Here is a 15003-nt window from a genome sequence, read left to right on the forward strand (position 1 = left end):
CCAACGTAAGTTGAAATTGTGCCACTTAAATTTTCTGGAAATATGAAAAGTAGTCTCATCAGAAACACACACTTGATTGAGATATTCGTTGTCATCTGCGAAAGAGAGAATTTTCATGGTAAATAATTTTCATTCTTGTTAACTACATTTTACAAGCTGTTAAATTCAGTCTTTTGTGGATCACATCATGGACGGTAGAACATGGAATGTGAAATTTGACATTTGTTCACCTGATTGATATCTTAGGACTTCATGTGAAAGCTTCACATATGACTTCTACTTGCTCAGGTGCAGATCTCTTCCTATTCTTGCTCCATATTCCAGCAAATGCTTGTGCCACTCCACAATTGTCTGTTCGGTGCTTGATGTGAAGGGTACTTTTCATGAAATTTACCCGGAGGGTAATTGCAAATTTAAATTCTGCTAGCCATTAACAACATTGAACCTTCACTTGCAGCATAAAAGGAACCATTTTGTTAAATAGCTGACTGATCATGCATATACAACAATGTAGCTACCAACTTATAAAAACTTGTTGAGCTTTGCTACATCTTACTGCTAAAAGATCTGCATGTAACTAAATTACAGGCCAAGTAATTTCATTTCTCTATTGGATGCTTTCATTTCATACACCATTTGTGTCATACACACACACACTATGGTTGATTCATAATCATGACAAATTTTTTTTCTGTCGAAAATGCTCCAATGCAGAAAATTTAATATATACATCTGAAAGTGTACAACATGTACTTAAAGTTATCACCACATCGGGTATCAATGTAGGAATCTCCGTAGGGTAAAAAAACAAACACGACATTTCGAAGTCATCGTTTTATTTTCGTGCAACATGTTAACATCATATATACAAGCTGTTTAAAATCCTTCAAAGTAGTCTCCTTGGTTATTCACAATTCGTTGTCATCAATGGGGAAGACGGAAAATATCATCAATTGCATGGGATATGCTAATGTATGCTACCTCAGGCCAAACTGCAATTACGATGTCTTGTGTGTTGGCAAAGTGTTTCCCACACACTTGGCTTCTTCACTTTAGGAATAAGATCGAAGTCCTAAGGACTAAGATCGGGAGAATATGGAGGGTATGGCAGGACCTCCCATCGCCAACTCTGTAAACAACATTGTGTCTGCTGTGCGAGGTCTAGCATTGTCATGTAAGATTATAGCAGTGCCCAACAATTCTGGAAGTTTTTCTCGTACTGCACAGCGAAGATGTTACCACAGAAATGACGTGTAATACTGTGCACTTAAGGTGGAATCACACTATTGCCATGGTATCATATCATATAAATTGGAAGCCATGTGCTGCGCCACGCCATATCACTTCACACTTACACTTGTGAAGATGTGTCCGAAACTTGGACAGTTTCTCTTTATTTTGATGTATTATACATTATTCTAAGTGTTGTATTTGGTGCAAATTACATTTGTTACTTTCTATGTTCGTTATACTATCAGCTTGGCACATTCTTTTCTATCAATGAAACAGTGACAAACATACATTATATTACATTTCTGTTGTGTGCTAAGTGATTATGTGTTCCATTTGGAGCAATAAATTACTGTAGGAGTGCATTGTAAAGGAAGCCAAAAGAAACATAGTGAAGGAAGATATGCTCATAGAGTACAAACGAAAATGTTTCATAAACTTATCATGGAGAAGCCCATTAATTCAATTATGCTGTTTCAATGTGCAGCAGGTGCAGCCTCTTCCAAAATAATCAGTGAAGCATAATTGGATGGCCTCAGGGTAAAAGATAACAAGTAATTCTTACCCATTTTACAGGAGAGTCAAAAAAAAAAAAAACTAAACCAATCATTTAAAAAAGGAATAAAGAAACACTTCGAGTGTCTCAAACTTAGACAAATTATTTTATTGAAAATATTTTAAAGCTTTGGCTGTTGATTTTACTATTAACAAAATGAATAGGGAATAAGTAATAACATATGCTTTGCATATTACAAAATAAAACTCCTCAGGGTGAAAGGAGACAAGTCGTATTACTCCCTTTTACCTGGTGAGTATTACATTATCAACTAATTATTCCCTTTTACTCACAGATGCACCTTTAAGAATACAACAATATTTTGACATAAACCGAAAAATGAAAAAAATTGACTCATCAACTTTTACTCTGAGACCGTCCAGTTATTCCAGAAAAATAAATTATCATACTCTCTACATAACTGATGTAGAAAATAAATACCCACACTTCTTTGTCTGGAGAGAAGATGAGGCTGACCGAAGTTCTGTTGAAATCGCTTAATGTCTTTGTTAATTTCTTTAAAAGTACGAGTTCTCTCCTGAGGAAAAGGGGTTGCTCTTTGCAGATGGATGTGGGCAAAATAAGGATACACATGTTCGTGCTTTCATATACTCTACTCCTTAAGAAGTCTTGTAGGTGGTTAAAAAATATGACATTTTTTTTCCGGTAAGAAGCCGTTCATTTCTCCCCACAGAGACAGCATTCAGATTTTTTGGAAAAATGACTTCGAGAAAGTTGAACTGCTGACACTTAAAGACTACAGTACCATAATATTTACAAATCTACTGAAATGTGAGTAATTACAAAACACATTTTAAGAGAATTCATGGCATCAGCAAAATGAAACGAATTATATACAAAAGTCGATCAAAAATGAAACTCAAACAGGTTTAAAATGGGTTCCACTTATCACTGTGATGACTCATCAAAGAAATTCATAACCACTCTTAAAACAGGAAAACAATGCGTCTTGTTACTGGACCATCACTAATTGCGCCAAATAGCAGTCATTGAAGTAAAGAAGACTGACATTTTGGGAATGACTGGAGGAGCATAAAAGATTTAGATTTGTATGCTAATATCATCTGTTTAGGAACTGTGGTTAGAGGCATTGATTATGGTGGTATAGTAGCTTGCGACTGCCTCTAGAAGAAGAGGAAGGGTTGAAAAGAAGGTCGAAATTTCATGAATATTTGCGATTGGCAGCAGATAATATTGTATGATCACTCTGTATAACAAGATTTTAAAAGTTTAAATTGTTATTTGGTAATGATACGTAATATTATTCTTTAATAAGAACAGTAATGATGAGTTATTTTATATATTTCTTTTATTACAGGTTTCTGTTAAAACACATATCTGTGATATATGGAGCAAAACGTATTATGTCCAACATAGCAACATATTTCCTTTAATTTCGTGAAGTCAGAAATTATTTCATTTTTGCAACTTCATTTAAGTAGGCCTAAAGCATTTATTTTTTTTATTATTATTTTTTTTTAATCTTGTCTGGTTTAGAAGTAATTCAATTTTCTGTTATTCCTATAAAAGTTAATTTCTTGGATATAATATTTGAAACGTTTCTCATTTGTCATCTGCAACATTACTGCCGTGCAGATTTATAATTCCTTGTCAATAACATTGGTGCAATACTTTATACTAGTACATACATAATAGAATGGAGCTGTAAGTCAACTTTGTACAAAATCTACAATAAGACTATTCTTTCCATACACGCTGTGCATCAGTCTTTATTATTACACAGGCCTGCAATGATTTTGCAGCACAGAATAATTTGTCTTAAAGGTCAAATCGAATGCTCTGATTTCGAAAATAAAACTAGTTTTTGCGTTATCACATACAAATTATGCACAATTCTGTATTTTAATACAAAATTGAGGGTTCACTATTGTAGTACATTATTAAATTTGCTGCACATCGAACCTGTAGCATGGTAACTTGAATTGTTTAAACATGTCAAATCATGTCATTATGTTTTACCACTATCTATCTCTGGTTTCAGGTTGCCATATTCTTAATTGAGGGTAGGTTCTCCCCGCAATTCTATCTCACATCTGTTTCCAGCCCTTAAGTTCCCATATCTTAAGCAATAAAAGTACTGCAAATTCAATATAATTTTTTTTTTCTCTAATATAACAACAGGAACCTATGTTCCCCCCCCCCCTCAGCACAGCTTAAATCTTGTGTCAGTGAGTCTGTTATAAATGTGTATTGTATTGTGAATTTTGTATCTGCAAAAAATGGCAAGTTCGAGTGGCACATTAGAAGAGACTGAACAATCTGTCTGAACAGTGTCTGTTACATATGTGAGTTTTATATGATAAAGGAGCAGAGAAGCAGCATTACTGAATTGATCATGAGTCTGTATCTGGTCTATGAAATTAAGAAATTAGAACAAAAATTTTGCTCCATATATCATGTGTAAACCTTAGGCATAAAATCTAAGACAGTGGTACAATGGGGTTCGTTCATCTATGTCCTTTGGTGTAAGCAGCAAGGTCTTTGTAAATACTGTTATTTTTTGTCCATGTGCTGTGAACTGAAGGTGTGCTTTTATGTGCATGGGACTCTGGGAAGTTGCAGATTTTCCGAAAAGAATACATTTGGTGCCAGGGATAAGAAAGATTATAAATCACTCACTAATCCACCCACAGAAATTTTCGTTATCCGCTTTACATACCAGACTAGGAATAATGAAGCAATTTGTCAAAGCTTTGGACAAAGTGTTCCTCATTTCCAATATCTTGTTCAGATATTTCCAATGTCCGAATCGAAAGTAAAAGTGTTTTTGATGGCCCACAGATTTGTCAACTCATTAAGGATGCTGATTTTAGAATTATCATGACTGACTTTGCGTTTCATGCTTGAGACTCATTGGAGAATGTGATCGAGTTTCAGGGCAATGTTAAAGGTAACTGATATAATATGAGCATATCATTAAAACCAGCTCGGAAAGTTAAATGCACTCATATGTAATATGCGCTTTTTAAGTTACACTTACTGCATTCTTATCTTGAATATTTTCCTGAAAACTTAGTGTACCAAGTAAAAAGCAGGGTTAGAGATTCCATGAGGACTTAAAGTAGATGGAAACGAGAGGACTGACTACTCTTGATGTTGAATAAGAGATAAATCTCAAATGCTTGTCAAGTGAGCATTTGTTTTTAACGAAGCAGAGGAGAAAATAGTTTTCCCAAGGGTATGTTCGAAATTTCCATGTATTGCGGGTCCCTATCACCATGGCATGGCACGTCCTCAGGTTGTGGATAGAGGAGATGGCCTCCAGATATGGAGGGTAGCTGCGAATATATTGAATAAGCAGTCTTGGACAGCCGATAAGGGGTGGTCCTCCAGCTTGGGGGTTGGGCGAAGGGCTAACAACCCATCACCGTAAAAAATAGCTTATTATGAATCCCTACAATAAGCCTAGAGTGTTAGTTGGGAGGCCGAGACGTAGATGGTAGGATAATATTAAAATGGATTTGAGGGAGATGGGATATGATGATAGAGAGTGGATTAATCTTGCACAGGATAGGGACCGGTGGCGGGCTTGTGTGCGGGCGGCAATGAACCTTTGGGTTCCTTAAAAGTCATTTGTAAGTTTGTTCGAAATTTCAAACTGTTGTGGGCCTATCTGGGAAATTGAGATTTTATCATGTTTTGCAACATTTCACGCATATTAAGTTGTACGTAAAAATTAGAAATTTTAAAGAAATTAAATATCGTAAAACGGTATACTTCGCATCAGTTGTAAGAAAAGTTTTAACAATTTGCAGGGTCACCAACTCTATTCTTAAAAACAAGCTAAGATACAGTGCAGAAACCGCTATACTGCTGTACTGTCAACGTAAAAATAAGATATTTTACAGCTGTGTGTGTTAAAAAAACCGCAAAATCCCTATACGAGCAAACAAATTTCATAAATTTTACCCGCTAAAGTAACATTGTAAAACGCTAGATCTAGCGGGAAAACAGCTGAATTGGCGACACTGACTATCTGCTGAACAAGAATGTAAATAAATTATTGGCCAATAGATGGAACATCAAGGTATTGATTGTTCATTTTTAGAGACATTGCTTCATGCATATTTTGCTTAATTCTCATTATTATTATTATTTTTTTAGAGACATTCCCTCCATTTTGCTTCACTTTCTGTGCCACTACAGCGTACCGGTATCGGACGAATCGCACGGATCGGAAAAAGACAATCTTTGCTGTATGTTATGTAACCGCGTTCACTACATCGTATCGCCATATCGCACGCATCAGCTATCGGCAAATCCGTCCACGTTTCTCGGATGAGCAACTTTTCTGATGCTTGCGATCATGGCCTTCTTTAATAAATCAATTTAAGAAAAATTGAACCGTGGAGAGTGGTCTACGCACGGCGTGAAATTCAAGCTTCTGCTGCCATCTTCTGGTCAGGCGGAGATACTATAACGGAATGTAGCGGAATTTTGTCAAGGACTTTGCGAAATTTCGACTTCTTGTGTTCACAGCACTGCATGGTGTGGCTGTTGCAGTGTTGCCAATTGGACGGAAATTCCGTCAAAACTGACGGATTTTCAATGTAGCAGATGGAAAAAAATGGCTTTGACGGGTGACGGATTTTCTGGCGGAAATTACGATTTACATCGTCTTTTGACTTTTTTAACTGCTGTCACTTTTAATTGTTTAATTTTTGGGTGACCGTAGACCAACCCAGTACATCAACTGCAGAACTAGAGGCAGATGACATGGATGAATTATTATTTTAATGAGATTGTTAAGTAAGTTGTGTTAAAATTTGCTTTTTATTTGTATGTAGATATATTGAGTGGGTCTGATTTATTAGTTTGTTTTCATTTTGACTGATTCTGACGGATTTTCAGGTGTTAGACTGATGGGGATACATTTTATGTGTTGGCAACACTGGGCTGTTGTTGAAATGTGTGAGCCGCACGTTTGATAGGTGGTTGTGCTTGGCAAATATGAGCGGAAGAAATTGTGTTTAATGAGAAGTAGTGTGAAGTAATGAAATGAAATGAAATGAAATGAGATTGAACGTTGCAATGGTTTTACGTATAGCGTTCGGTGTGACAGTGAAACGAACTGTAAACCCCCATTTTTCATGGTTCGTAGTAAGGAATTGTAGTCACACATTACACGAAGTTTCAGTAGCCAAAAGAAGTAGTTCAGAACCTAGAATTGCAATTAGTAAAGAGAAACGAAGCCCATTTGCGAAGAATTTGTTCCTTGGAAAGTTCGATCATGATGTACTGACATATCCAGAAGTACTCGATACAGAAAAGCTGCAACGTTTAGAAAACAGGGTAGAATCTATAATGAAATTCTTCAATGAAGGTAAATACATGCTATATTATAATTTAATGGTAATTTGCTAGGAGACGTCGTTGCATATAGACCACTTTTACACTAAACCTAAAATTTGTTTTTGCATGATATACTAAAACCCTAAACTGACCTAATCTAACCTTTTCCTTAATCTGTGATAGGTTAGGTTAGTGTTTTAGTGTACGTTGTATATACTAAGGTTAGGTTTAGTGTAAAAGTGGTTTATATGCAACGACGTCTCCTAGCAAATTACCAATTTAATAAAGGTTGTTGTGCTACGCACGACACATGAGAGAAAATAACGTACTTAAATCAATGAGAAAAAAAAAACTCAAAATTGTAACGAGTAGTACACGACTTACCTCTGATTGAATTTCTGCCTGAAACAGAATTCAGGTGGCTAAAATTTTGTTTCTTGGCCTGTACATATATTACCAGGCACCTTCCTTTTAGTGTAAGAACAATTGTTTGTACATAGGTTGGATAAAAAGTCATGGCAACACTGCTGTCACGTGACGATGGTGCGTTCGAGAGTTGCCAGCTGTGTGGACATGAACAAGGACTGTTAGATGAGTTGGTGCAGCCAGCGGCGACAGTACTCTGTCAATCTACTGCAGTGTGTAGAATGTTGACTTTCATAGCGATAGTGCGAGTGCCCTAAGACCACGTTTACAAAACTAGAGCAACGTTCCTGGATCAAAATTGAAGTGGCACAAAGTCGTAGTGCACAAGAATGTTTTCAGGGACTGCGTGAAGCATGTGCCGATGCAGTGTTGCCATATCGCACAGTGGTACGATGGGTTAAAGCATTCCGGAAAGGCAGGGATGCCGTTCAGGACAACCTCCGTACAGGACGACCTGGCGTCGAGGACAACATAGTTCAACTCCTTGCTTCCCTGTTGGATGCTGATCGCCGATGAACTGCGCGTGAGTTAGCAGTGAAAGTCGGAGTATGTCACAAAACTGTGCTCCACATTCTGCAATACATTCTGGGTTACCGCAAAATTACAGGGCGTTGGATACCCCATGAAATTTCCGAGGTTTAAAAATGGCACCGCTATGCAGTCGCACAGGCCTTGTTGGACCGGTACCAAAGGAAATATGACGACTTTCTTGGACGAATCGTCGCAATGGACGAAATCTGGGCTCACTCATATGAAACAACCAAACTTGAAACGTCAATCAAATGAATGGAAGCATCCAGGTTCTTCTCGTCCGAAGAAAGTGCGCCCTACACAAAGTGCTGTGAAGGTGATGTTCATTGTGCTGTATGACATTGATGGGGTAATACTGCACCACGCTGTACCTCCAAGGTAGACGGCAAACGCGGACTACTACTGCAGGTTCCTGCAGTATCACCTTAGTGGTACAGAATCCCATCATTCTTCATGATAATGCAAGGAGTCACACCGCTGCTGCAGTCAAGGACCTCTTGCACCGCTGGCAATGGGAGATTCTGGAACATCATCGTACTCACCCGATATGAGTCCATGCGATTACGATCTTTTCACCAAAGTGAAAGAACCACTGCGAGGGACCCGGTACATTACCAGAGATGAACTTATCCGTGCTATAGGGCGGTCAATACAGAACATCAACAAAGATGGACGCGCTGATGGTGTACGACACCTTCCAAACATTTGGCAAAAGGTAATAAATAAGGGGGGAGACTATATAGAATGTACGTAAATGTTGTACCCCTGTGAATAAAGCCATGTCAGAAATATCGAACTGTTGCCATTACTTTTTATCCAGCCCTAGTATAGGCCTACATTTGAAGTCTGATAAGTGTCATTTGTTACTGTTTACTTATTTAGTCAGCGATGTATGCAGTGGAGGGGCAAAGGAATTGGCCATTCTGGAATAGTATAAATTACGATACCCGCATATGAAGCGTGAGAACGCGAGAGAGGGAGGAGTCAGCAAGGAAAGTAGCTAGTTGCAACGTAGGTGCGGTGTAGAGGGGAAGGGTGCAATCTGTGTTCTGGAGTTTATCGAGAAATATAATGATACTGTTAATCTATAAATTTATACTGTAAATAATGGTATCGTAAAGAATACTCGTTATAAATTTCAATAAAATATAATAATATAGGTCCATCTCTACTACACACAAACTTCGTCCATTGCTGTGGAGTAACGATCAGCGCATCTGGTCGTGAAACGAGCGGGGCCGGGTTCGAATTCTGGTTGGGATAAGTTACCTGGTTGGGTTTATCCTCCACCAATTGAACAGAATTGCTGGGTAACTTTCAGTGTTGGACCTTGGACTCATTTCGCCATCATTAATTCATCATCATCATCGTCCATACCATAGTCCGGGTTAAGTTCACATTGCGGCATGCTGTACTTGTACAAGAGCGAGGCCATTCGGCTACCCAATCATTCACAGAATAGGAGTGGTAAACACAATAAGCCTCAGGCTGTAGTCAAAGGATGAAACAGAAAAGCAAACTTTTGCAGATTGTTAATGAACATCGAAAGAAATATCTACATACAGTAGCATGCAAATTAATCCGAACAACATAATTACTTATGCAAAAACACTCAAACGGGATAAAAAAAAGGATCTAAGACATACCTCAGTAATCTATGTGGCCTCCCTTGTTCCTAATAACAGCTCTGAGACGATTTGGCATGGATTCCACTAATTTCCCATAAATATTCTTCATTTCTTCATCACGAAACCATACACCAATGAGGGCAGAAATCATCTTCTCCTTTGTAGAACATTCCATTTTTTGCATTCTTCTTTTGCAAATTGACCACAAGTTCTCAATGGGGTTGATGTCGGGTGAGTTGCCTGGCCAGGGGAGTACCTGAATATTCTTCTTGTTGAAGAATTCTGTAGTTTTTCGAGACATATGGCATGGTGCCAGGTCTTGTTGGAACACACCTCTGCCATCCGGAAATGATTTTTGCAGCTGGGGTAGTAGTAGGTTTATTTTGCCTGGCAGAGTTAAGGCCATGAGGCCTTCTCTTCCACTCAGCCAGGTTCCAATAATATACATGAAATACAAAATTTGATTACAAAACAACACAAAAGAAAATACCTTAGAAATTACATAAAATATAATAGAAAATTACAATAGAAAAGATCAGTTACATAATATAAAATTACAAATAGTCAAGATCGGTTATGTAATATATAAAATAAAGTAGAAAATTACACATAATCAAAATCAGTTACATAACATAAAGGGGAATATACACACTCACACTCACACACAAAAAAACACAATTTATAAGACCTAAAATGCCCGAGATAAATACGACGATTAATTCACTTGAGATATATTATACAGTTAATATACTAATAGGAGAATACATGTGAGTTACAAGACATAAAATGTTGATTAGCAAATTCGTACTAAATGGCATACAAACACAAATGATTAAGAAATATATCAAGATACCGTAATAAAAAAAAAAGAAGAAGAAGAAGAAGAAGAGAGAGGAGAAAAAAATAACTTGGTCATTTAAGATTACTTAGAAACTTCCGCAAGAGTCTAGTTCTGTTCATTAAAAACATTTCTAAGTAGTGTGTACTCAAAAGATTTTAGACTCTGACTGCTCCTAATTTCCTGTGACAAGGAATTCCAGGAACGAGCTGTGTGTATTGTGAAGGAAGCAGAGTAGAGAGATGTTTGATGGAATGGAATTGATAGAACATGGTTATGCTGTGAACGTGTATCACGGTTGTGGTGGGATGCTAAAAGTTTGAAGCGAGGAACTAGGTAAATGGGTGTGGAATTATTTAAAATCTGATACAGCAAACAGAGTGAATGAACTGAACGTCTCTCCCATAAACGAAGCCAAGATAATTGAAAGAAATACTCGGAGACATGATCATAGCGACGGCTGTTAAAAATGAAACGAACACAAGCATTATGAACACGCTGAAGCCTCAATGACAATTCAACACTAAGATCACTATACAAAACGTCGCAATAGTCAAAGTAAGGCATCACTAGGGTCTGTATCAAGATCTGTTTCAGTTCAGAAGGAAAGAAATTTTTCAGTCTTTTCAGTGAATGCAAGATTGAGAAAGTTTTCTTACAGACATATTTTACCTGTGCATTCCAGCTGAAATTTGAGTCGAAATGGAAACCTAAGTTTTTAACCGTAGTACTGAATGGTATTATAGTATTATTTAAAGTCACTGGCAAAAGTGTATTAATGCTGATGGAAGATAGTAATCTTTGATGTCCTAGTAGAATCACTTGCGTTTTCCCGGGGTTAAGGTTTAGCCCGCATTTTCTAGCTCAGGTGCTGATTAACGTAAGATCATGATTTAATTTTGATAGGCTATCATTAAGTGAGTTTGGTCGTGAATGGATATATATCTGAAGATCATCTGCATAGAGATGATGCTGACAATGTTTAAGGGCAGTAGAGATGTCGTTAATGTAAATAGAGAAAAATAGAGGCCCTAGTACAGATCCTTGAGGGATTCCTGCCTTCACGTCTCGCCAAGAAGAAAACCGATTATTGTGAGACACACATTGATGGCGATCGCGAAGGTAAGACTCCATCCACATGATTGCCGTGTCCGACAAATGCAACGTTTTCAGCTTTGCAATAAGAATATCAATGTCGATCGATAGTTTCAAATGCTCGAGAAAAGTCCAGTAGTGATAGTACGGTCACTTCGCATCTGTCCATAGCTTCACGAGCATCTTCAGTGATCTTAAGTAGGGCAGTAGAGGTGCTATGATTTGGTCTGAAGTCGGACTGGAGTGGGTCAAGGAGATTATATGAGTCCAGGTAGTCAGTAAGTTGTCTGTGGACTATACGTTCTAGTACTTTAGATAATGTACGATTCTGGTTTCCAATAAGTGAATATATTTGTCAGAATTCATCATTCCCTTTATAGGTATTAATGCTCCAGGCCCTTCATGTGTAAAACAACCCCAAAACATTACTTTAGGGGGGTATTTGGGTGCTTGTTGGAGATGAGCTGCTGTTACTTTTTCGGATCCTTTCCATACGTAAGAAACACGGTGGCCGTGGACCTCGAAATGAGACTCTTTGGAAAAAAGTACATTCTTCCAGTCATTCACTGTCCAGTGTTGATGTAATTTTGCCCACATTAAGCGTTTTTTGCACATAACAGGGGTTAGCAGTTGCTTCTTAATAGGCTTATGAGCCCTTCGTCCAGCTTTCAAAAGCCTACGCCGCACTGTTGTGACGTGAATATTCGCCCCAGTGGTAGCCATTAACTCGCGGGTTAAGTCGACAGCAGTTAGTCTAGGATTTAATTTACTTTTTCTGACAATTAAACGATCATCTGCAGGTGAAGTCTTCCTTTTCAGGCCACAGTTTCCTTTTTTCTGGGGTGTGATGGATCCAGTCTCCCTGTATCGTTTTATGATCGAATTAACAGTAGCCAAACCAATGTGACATTCTGCAGCAATTTGCCTCTGTGTCATTGAAGAATGCTCTGCTAATGTTATAATTTTAGACCGTTTTCGTGGAGTTGTATCCATTTGTGAAGATGACAGAATGTACACAGGATTGCAGTATTAAGTCTCCAACACAACTGAAATGCTTATAAGTACAAAACGACAGGCAAAATGTCACATATTATAAAAATATAATAACGACAGACCTTCAACAATGGAATTACACGTACTACAGATGCCAATTAAAGCGGCTGTGAGGCCAACAATGACAGAAAATGTAAAAATATGTCGTGTTCGGATTAATTTGAACGCTACTGTACTACCAAAATTGATCTAATGAAGGATAAAATCTGCATTATGTTACATTTTTATTCTATTGTTTTACCTTCGGGCCCCTCCTCCATACAAGAGAGAAAAAAAAAACACAAACTTCGGTATCTCCCCACACTACATAATTCCTTAGCCTCATATTACTTAAATAATCTCTTTAGCTAAGCCACTAACCTTGTCACATACCTCAGCTTGGAAATAATAGGTCTACATATCCAATCACCGATACTAGGGCCGTGTCTCAAAGCTATATTTTCAGCTGAAGTGAACTAGATTGTTGACTAAATAGCCGGATGTGATGTCAGAAGTTATGATCCAAAGCTACATTGTGCATAGCAATCAAGTCCGTAGTCGCTAGAAACGAAAATGCTTGCTTGATTGTTGACTTGTTCACTAAACAAACATGGATACCACATCAGCAATTGAGGTTATGAAATCTGAAAATAATGTAAATATAATGTAGAATAACACATTAACTTTGAACACTGGTGTTGTTAGTATCTTCTGTACAAGGTTTTAAACATTACTGTAATATATTAAGCCCTTATCTTTTCCACATAACTCGTAATGAAACTGCATTAGGACACTGCCTTCTTAATTCAATGCTGCACCATGATGTCATGGTTTTTAGAAAAATAGTCTATGAAGAAGGCCATGTTTCAAGCATACATTTCCAAAACTCCCTAGTCAGTGGCGTATACTGGTTTAAGGGTCTGGGCTACCACTGACCCTATTATTACACAAAATATATTTTAAAAACTCTATAATAAAATTCCTTACCTATTTATATGTGAATTCCAGACGTCTTGATTGGGATGGAAATACTTTGATGACTTCGTCATTGAAATTACAGTTGGGCCACTTGCGAAGTTTCTGTAGAAATGACTTTTCAATGGACATCAGTGCCAAGCCGGATAAACGTTCTTGTGTATGAGTTGATCTACAGTAGGATTTCATTCTCTTCAATGCAGAAAATGTTCCTTCTACCGATGCTGACGTAGCGGTATTGTCACAATTAATGTTGCCAATTTAAGGACTTCAGGAATAACTTGGTTCAGCTGGTTTTCATATATGGCAGATAATATTTCATGGATAGGTTTGTTCGAAAAATCAAAGACTTCTGCTGAATATATTACACTTAATTCATTTTTCAAATGTACTTGATCAAAGTGACTGTTATAGGACTGAAATAATTTGTTTAGTGCCTCATTCGGGAAGTTTTCTCTATAAGGAGAACATTTTTGAGAATCTAGAAGATGTGTGAACTGAAGCTTTCCATAATCAGAAAATCTGTCAGTAATTTCCATGTGCATACGATCTAGTATGCTGTAGTACAGCTGCCTGTATTTCAATTCATCATCTCCTTTTCTTCGCTTTAATGGTGGTTCCATTGTATTGTCTGAAGAATTTTCATTTTCCATATTACTCCATATGGACGGAAACCCACTACATCTGAACTCGGATATAGTATTTTTTAACTTTGATACCTCTTGCAAGCAGTATGCTATGTCTAGACTTTTTGTCTGAAGAATATTGTAGAGCACATCTGTATGTGCGAACACTCTAGCATAGACTTCAAGAAGAAATATATTCTGAAACTGTGTGAAAATACAAATATCCTTGAGCCTGCACAATTACATCATCATCCCAGTTTTCTTCAGAGTCATTACAAATGATATTTTCAAAGAAAGCAGTCAGTTGTTCTCTGTATTACTTTACTGTATTTACAAGCCGAGATGTAAAATTCCATCTAGTTGGTGCTACTTTTGGGAGTTTCTTTTTCATAAATTCCTTGAGTTTTTCTGATCTTTTAGGAGATGATGAGAAAAATGCAGCTAAACCCGACAGTGTTTTGAAAAAAATGCGGCATTCTGGAATGGATAAAGTAGTTTGTTGCAAAACTAAATTGAGAACATGGCTGTAACAATGGACAAATAGTGCTTGAGGATACTTTTCTTGAACTTTTGTTTTTAAGCCATTAATATTTCCCGCCATAACTGAAGCACCATCGTATGTCTGTGCAATTAACTTATTGCCGCCATTGTATTCTGCTATAACAACTTCCACATGCTGAAACAAAGCAGCAGCAGTTTTGCCCGAACTGACATTTGTGAATCCTATAAACC

At 37.4% G+C, this 15003-nt stretch overlaps 1 protein-coding gene across 2 annotated transcripts in view; it reads left to right on the forward strand.

Moving 5' to 3' along the window:
* The first annotated feature begins 6373 nt into the window (after positions 1-6373).
* Positions 6374-15003, forward strand: part of LOC138708204 (complex I assembly factor ACAD9, mitochondrial-like) — a 34217-nt gene continuing 25587 nt past the window's right edge. Inside the window, exon 1 of one of the 2 annotated variants that reach the window (XM_069838516.1) lies at positions 6374-6577. In XM_069838516.1, the coding sequence (XP_069694617.1) occupies positions 6565-6577 (13 nt within the window). In that variant the 5' untranslated portion in view covers positions 6374-6564. Of the gene's footprint in view, positions 6578-6718; positions 7152-15003 lie in introns of those variants that run through there. The other variant, XM_069838515.1, reaches the window with a different exon arrangement.

Source organism: Periplaneta americana, chromosome 10 (genome assembly GCF_040183065.1).
Source record: "Periplaneta americana isolate PAMFEO1 chromosome 10, P.americana_PAMFEO1_priV1, whole genome shotgun sequence".
Classification (NCBI taxonomy): Eukaryota; Metazoa; Arthropoda; class Insecta; order Blattodea; family Blattidae; genus Periplaneta; species Periplaneta americana.